Consider the following 7837-nt stretch of genomic DNA (forward strand, 5'->3'; position numbering starts at 1 on the left):
AACTACAACTAAATTTTCCAAAAGCAAAAGACATTTTGCAATATTCCAATGTTTATTTTTATAATCATGTTGATGGTTTAATTTTCTCCACACCAAGATGAAACCGTTTTCCTCAATGATTAAGCCTTGAGAGCCTTGAAAAAGTGCCAGTTGCAATTTTCTTCCACTGTAAAGCCAAAACTATTTTCATAATAACATGCTATAAATCAGGGCTGTCCAATTTTTTTCAGAGGGAAACTACATTCAGTAAAGTAAAAATATAAAATACCAAAGGCAACTACAGCTACTGTTATTGTTAGGACTTAAATGAAGTTGCATGCAGTACCAACACTTAATATAAATGCATTCTGTGCATAAAATAATGCAGTTTAATTTGTGTTGTAAATCAATGTAATCACTCCATTTGATGGTTTTCCTAACCCATTACATCCAACACATTTGAAGCATGTTTTTAAAAAGAAATTCAGCAAAAGAAAAACATGTTTGGCTAATAACCAGACTAATAGAGGTGGGTAGAGTAGCCAAAAATTGTACTCAAGTAAAAGTACTGTTACCTTAAAATGAAAGTAGAGATACGGGATCATGCATGTATAAAGTAACTGGATACTAGATAGCTAAAGCTTAACCAGTATGTCTGATAAAAGTAACAAATCAGTATAGCCTAATGTAGCGGAGTAAGAGTACTGTTTCTTCTTTATACATCTACTCAAGTATAGTTATTTAAAACTACTCCTAGAAGTATTTTATTTTAACAAACTTACTAAAGTAAATGTAACTGAGTAAATGTAACACACTACTACCTACCACTGCCTAAAGTTAAATCATTGGATGCTTATCTTTAAAGCTTCTATAAGCTAACAAGGTCAGCTAAATACAAATGCAGACAACATAGCAAAATGCTAGCCCTGAAATCCATACTGTATGAAAATCAGTCAGCAGCTAGCTAGGGTTAGCTTCAAGAAAATATATCCATATAACAAAACGTTAGTCAAGAATATTCTTATTATGATTGTACAGAGATTCCATTAAAACCATTATTCTCTCTCTGTTACCTGAGAACACACCCAGCAGCCAGGCAGATAAATCAGTCCTGATGTTACGACGAGGGCCATAAAGGCCACTCAGACGTTCAGTTAAACAGACATAGCTGTACAGAGTTACCATCAAAACATCAGACAGATTTATTAGCGGCCATTTTTTATCTTCTATCCTCTGCCTCACCCTCCACTGTCTCTTTTTTTCAACGTTTGACATTGACACCCTTATTTCTTTAGACTACCGTGAGCAGAGGTTAAAGGCCATAATATTGATGTTCCCATTGCAATTAATTATAAGGCTTTCAAGCAAGAATATTAAAGAGAAAAAGAAACTATTTATAGTTTCCTCAGAGTCCTCACATAATGATTGCTGTTTTGTTCTTCTTTGCCCAGAGCCTCACTTCATCTCTGCCTACGACATCGGCCTCTTCACCTTCTTCTTCTTGAGAGAGAACGCCGTGGAGCACGACTGTGGGAAGACGGTCTATTCCCGCATAGCGCGCGTCTGTAAAAACGACATCGGTGGGCGGTTTCTCCTGGAGGACACCTGGACCACATTCATGAAGGCCAGACTCAACTGCTCTCGCTCTGGAGAGATTCCCTTCTACTACAATGAGCTGCAGAGCACCTTCTACCTGCCTGAGCAGGATCTCATCTACGGCATCTTCACCACCAACGTGTAAGTAGATATATATAAAATATAATACCTCAATAATTTGTCATTTTGGCTTAAGATATGACATCATTTTGGTTGAGATCAAATTTAAGGTCTGCATATCATTGACTTTGAGAAGTGCTTTAAGAATAAAGTACGATGTTTTCCAAACCTCCACTCTCCAGCATCCAGTGCTAGAAATACAGTTACACTGGTCTTTAGATTTATTTAATGTGAGTGCAATTCTCCAACTCCATCAGATCAATTTTCACAACAAGTAATGTATTCCATATTGAAGATCAGTGCAACTAAACACAACACAATGAACCTTTGGAAAATGGCCAAAGATTGACGTGCAGCAGTTGGCCGTACTACAAGAGAGAGTTTGTGCCGTTGTGTGGAGCTCTACATCTGCAGAATGTTGTGGCTTTAATGTTAGCATACATTTCATAACATAAACCAATTTGAATATGTATGCTCTTAGAAATGATTTCCTGTACTCCTCAACACTGGCACTTAATATAACAGTTATCTATTGTTGAAATGATAAATAGTTGTAGTCGTGTATTGTGCTTGTGGACCAAAAAGCACCATTGGTTCATTACGTCCTTTCCTAATCAGACCATTATGCTAATATGTCCAATCAGCAGTATTATCTTTAGTCATTCACATTATGTCATATGCATTATTTATATATTTGAACATGATTTTCCATAGGTTTTTGTGTGATTTTAGTAAAATCACACTTAATTAAATGGCATTTCTGGGCTGTGAATGTGAGGGTTGAGTTGAGAATGTTGGCTGTGACTGAATGAGAGTCCGAACGCTCCAGTGAAGCTGGTGACTGTGGCTCAGGAGACGTGCAGAAAGTAGGTCTTTAAATCTATACTTTTGCTGAGCCTCATTTATAACATTAAAGCTCTCCATGCTCCATTTCCACCGCTGATTCAGCCACTTGTTGAACCATCTGTTCTTTCCCTGAATGTTGCACTTTTTCTTCCCTCTCCAACTTCTGCTAAACAGCTGAGTCTTAATCTGCAGTTCTGTCCTGGACAATAATTGGTTGAAATACAGTAGCGGTAGATGAGCCGTCGATCCAGTCTGGTCCTGATAACACAGTTTCAAGGTCAGGCTGCGGGATTTGGTTTAATCCTCATGTAAATGAGGTTTGAAGATGTGTCTCTGATTCCAGCTCTTATTATCCATGCAGATCTGTATCCAGACAATCAAACTTGCTCAAACTCCTGGATTCTAGCGTGTTGTTATCAATCTCATCAGGAACAGGAACAGATGAGTATTTGTGAAAGTAACGGAATCTCATTTCTCCCCAAGTAAAAAAAAAACAAAAAAAAAACAAAACATCCAGACTCTATTATTTCATCTGTGAAAGAACAAATGATTTGTCAGCAGAGTTGTTCATTTCTCAAACCTGCTTTAATGTATCTTTCATTACTCCTGACTCGTTTCAAAAGCTCATTACACCTGATAATTACACCTTTGGGAGAAGACAAAATGTGCAGCCGCATACTTTTTTTAAAGGCTTAACTCAGATGATTAATCTGAGTTAGATTAATTAAAGTTGGAAGCCAAAACAGGCTATTATTTTTACCAATAGGACAGAGAAATGTGTTCATGGATGAGAAGCATCACTGCAGGGATTTGAACAAATGTAATTGTTTGTCTTTAAGTTATATATTTGAGGAAAAAATAAAATCATAAATTACAGACAAAATAAGCGTAATGCACGGAGGAGTACATAACTCTTACATTTAAAACTGTTAATTAAAATTGGCTTTATATAGTTTCTCCAAAAGCTCATTGCAGGAGCAGTTAGCTTCAACCTGAGCTGGATACACTGGATACACACTGCCTGTGTTGTCTGTCTTTGATTGCTCTTGTCACAGACGTCACTGCTGCGAGACAACACAGACAGACACACTGCGTGATTCCACAGCTGTTGCTGTCCTTTCTGGGTTTGAAAAAGTGTAACCACGTCACAAGTTTGAGAGGCAGACCAACAATGATGTCTAATAAAATAAACATTTTCAAACTTTTCCTTTTAAAAAATCTGTTTTGATGACACAGCCAGGTTCAGGGAGTGATGTACTTTTCTCCTTGATCTGGACTCAGTTGGTCTTCATTCTGTATGGTCTGAATCGTAACACACTGTGGCGTGAGTACATGTTGTACCAGCACAGAGTGGCCACATATTTTTGACGCATATTCAAATCCACAAAGAAATATGTTTTTTTTTAATTCTTTAGTCACAGTTCATGGTAAGTGATTTGAATGCAGTCCTAGTGCAAAAAAAAAGAAAACTGAAACAAACAAACAAACAAACAAAAAAAAAAAAAAAACCCCAGGGAAATCAAACAGTGAAAAGTTTGAGGAGCAAACTCAACCTCAACTACCAGGCAGACAAACAACACGAACACAGGGATTGGCAGAGACTAAATAAACTTGGGCTGATTGGAGACAGGTGAAACAGGTGAAAGCACTGATCCACAGGTGAAACCCATCAGTGTAGGAGACGGGGAGGAGTTAGTGTTTGTGTCACCTTCACATTCCAACAGTGGTTTTAGGAACGTTACCTCCTGCTCTGCAGTTTGGGAAACGAGATTAAAAATGAACATGGTCACCAACCAAACCAACTTCATCATCACTGAGTACAACACGACCACTGCCTTTTTAACCCACCACCTTAGTGAGTGGAGAGCAGTGTGTGGGGGTGTAGCAATGCTCAGTGCACCTCAGTGGCACCTGGATTCAAACCTGCGACCCCTCCCTAACCACCAGGCCACGGCTGCCCCAGATCGACAGTTGAGCATAAAAACAAAGATTTTAGGATTATTGTAAAAATCTTATTTGAGACTGCACTTCACAAACACTTGTTGCTCACGTTGCCTCACACTGAGAAGGTCACTGGTTCAAACTGAGGTGCGACAAAGTGGTTTTTTTTCAGTGTGTGGTCACAATAACATGCAGATTGGGGATTAGGTTATTTGAGACTAAAGTGACAAAAGCTGTGGCTGTCACCGTGACTGCTTCTTTGTCTGTGTGTGATGGACTGGTGACACTGAATGTACTAGTCCCTCTGGGACCTTTAGGAGGCTGAATAATTGAAACATCTACTTTTGTTCTTTTATATTCCAAGCACTTCTGAAATGAGCGGTGTATCAAACACTGTGACCTGGAGGTCACGCTGAAAGAACGAGATACTTGTTGTATTTCTTCACCGACCACAGTTTAACAACAGGTTCAGGAAAACACAACACATCCATTTGGTTGAACTGTGGAGCCAAAGAGAGTCTCCCACCTGTTTTTATAACACGTTACATCAGTAGTAGTAGCCTGGTTGGTAATTCACATGTTGAGCTAAAGCAGGGTCATTCTCGTCACAAACAATAATAAAACAGAGGAGGCAGTTAAAGGTCAGGTAAAGAAAAAGCATGTGTGTGTGTGTGTTCTCAGAAATATTCTGTGATGTGCCAGGGGAGAAGCTAAATCCTTAATCTCGCCATTTGCTCCCTCACCTGTTAAGCTGCTGGGGTTCACCACCACATGACTGCTTCCTTTCAGCCTGCAGTTGTGTTTAGCGATAGGAAGAATGGGAACGGTTGCAGGGACTGAAGAAAAGACATGCTGGGGGAAATTAAAAAAAGGGGAAAGAGAAGGAGGAAATGAAATGAGCTAATGAGAAAAATACAGGGAGCGCTGAGCTTTTGTTCATTGTCTTTTGTCTCTCCCTTCACTGCCCTGTCTTGTTTTGTTGTATTTTTAAAGCAAAGCATCGTTCCCTGGTCCAAAACCGACTCCCCCATGAGCTTGCATATGTTAATGCAATCACCACAAACACTGTCACTGTCTGTAGAGCCTGGACTGAACAGGATCACAGCTGCAGCCAGGTGTTCAGGGATGTTAAACACAACTCAGGCTTGGATCAACATCAACTTTTCTTCCCTGATATTTTGAGTGTAGTTATCGCCGCGGTCGACTGCGGCTCAGAATCTCTAACTGGTCAACAATTATGAAGAGATTAGGCAGGAGTGTAGGATATGACGTTTTAAGTAAGACTTTTTTTGAAAAAGTAAGAAGAAGAAAACAGCTGACCACTGAATAGTGTATGACACATTTACTAATAATATTGTCAATAACCTGGAATCAACATCACTCAGGAAAATGTCACACCTGATCTTATGTTAGGTCAGTCACATTGGCTTGATTTGCTGTTAGCAAGTTAGAAATTTATTCTCACATGAAAAAAAAAGATGTAAGTCTTTTAATTCTTGTAACAATAGCTTGTCCTTTATGTTACCTCCTTGTGTTACTGGTCAATTTGATGCATCGGTCAAATCTTAGAGAGTCTGAAGAGTCACGGTTCCCTTTCTCCCCTGTTTAACAGCATCTTACGTAAAATGACGTCCGAGACAAAACATCACTTGAATGTGGGTTGCATTTTTCATGAAAATACCGTGGTCCATTTATCATGACAGAAGTTGAATTTGAAACCAGTAAACCCTTGTTCAGCACCGACCTAACTGCTGCAGGAGGTGAGTGTGAATCAGATTGTTGGTTTTAAGTCACTCTAATAGTCGTCTGCACCGTCAAACAGATTGAAATGGTAATTCAGTCTGACTATTGGTCCAAGTAATGATCGGTGTTGGTACAAACAAGAGCCTTTAAATGGTCGGTAAATGGGTAAATGCTCTGTGGTTGTAAAGCACTGTGTACTCTGTCCATTCACACTTTAGCAAACACATTCACACATTATGTAAAGTGTATGTGGAAAATATTTTCATTGCACATCATTCATATTTTCACATATTTCTGACCAAGAAAAGGTACAAGAAAACTGGGTTCAAACCACTGAACTTTGTGTTAGCCAATCACCCAGTCGCCTACCTCAAATGTCAGTCACTATTTACTTTCAAAACATACTGGAAAGCAATAGATATGCCGTCTAACATCCAAGAAACTCCTCCCAGAATTTTTGAAGTTCTTCATAAGGGAGGAAAATATGTAACTGATTCCGAGCGAGATCAGATTTGACATGGAAGATAAATTATGTAGTGGTCAGCCAAGTGAAGTGATCCACATGACCGTCCACATCTCTGCTCCTACACAAACCATCATATCAACTCACTGGCTTTAAATCCACCTTGAAATGGACTGCGAGTCCTGCTGAGTCTGATCTGAATACACTTTGACAGAACCTGCTGCTGGTGGACTGTTGCTTTTATCATCCCCCTGAAGCTATTCCTGAAAAGTCATACAGTAGCGCTCTCTCTTTTATGTCAAAATAATCGCTTTAAATCTTCAGATTTTTGACAACACTATTAAACTCAATGAACCTCTGAAGACACCTGAATTCTAACACCTGGGGTTGCTGTGACTGTTAGCGCCGGTGATGCTGATTTTTTTTTTTTTTTTTTTTTCCAGTGGTCTGTCGGCTGACTCAGTCCGCCCAGGAATGTGACTTTTCGGGGCCAAAGCTTTTTGCTTTTGCCGGTGCACTGTTGAGCAGAATAACATTATGTATTTATAATGCTGCCAGCTTGTGTTCAATTCCTGCAGCCGTGCAGCTCTGCTGAGTGGAGCCTTTTCTCTCCGTTGTTGCTGTGGTGCAGGTTCACTAACACTGGCCTTATTGTTGCTTCAGCTGTCTCACAAACACTAAATGGGGGTCCGTGCATTAGCCTAAAAGCTGAGGTCTCACAGCGACCACTGTCTGCTTAGCTACACTGATCAAATGCTTCTAAGCATTTTGCTGTCGATTGGTTTTATTTTGTTGTGCTCTTGAAAAGATTAAAAGGAACACATTCAACAGTTTTTTGCTTTTTTGTTTTTCTTTTCCGCAATACAAATGATCTTTTCTTGGAAGAATTTGTCGATCCAGCCAAAATCATGAGACGCAAACAGACTGACTCAGAGCCAGGCAGTGCAGGTGGGAGTTCTTTGGCTTTTCTGACTCGTCACTTTTGTGCTGAACTGAGCACAGTAGCAAAGCTAACCTATTTATGTGTAAAGTAGCCTTGACATCTAAACTGTGTCTGCGCTGACGTCTGCTGGGACTTTCTGTTGTGTTAAATAGCAACAAATCAGTAACAAATGTGACAAATCGGATATTGGTTACTATGTACTACAT

General features: G+C 39.5%; 1 protein-coding gene across 2 annotated transcripts in view; it reads left to right on the forward strand.

Annotated features, from left to right (window-relative positions):
- The window catches only part of sema5ba (sema domain, seven thrombospondin repeats (type 1 and type 1-like), transmembrane domain (TM) and short cytoplasmic domain, (semaphorin) 5Ba), a 148543-nt gene that overhangs the window by 105772 nt on the left and 34934 nt on the right, over window positions 1–7837 (forward strand). For both annotated transcript variants that reach the window (XM_025064015.1, XM_008328336.3), the window contains exon 9: window positions 1431–1716. In XM_025064015.1, the coding sequence (XP_024919783.1) occupies window positions 1431–1716 (286 nt within the window). The remainder of the gene's footprint in view (window positions 1–1430; window positions 1717–7837) is intronic.

This window comes from Cynoglossus semilaevis, chromosome 16, assembly GCF_000523025.1.
Source record: "Cynoglossus semilaevis isolate Cse_v1.0 chromosome 16, Cse_v1.0, whole genome shotgun sequence".
Taxonomy (NCBI): domain Eukaryota; kingdom Metazoa; phylum Chordata; class Actinopteri; order Pleuronectiformes; family Cynoglossidae; genus Cynoglossus; species Cynoglossus semilaevis.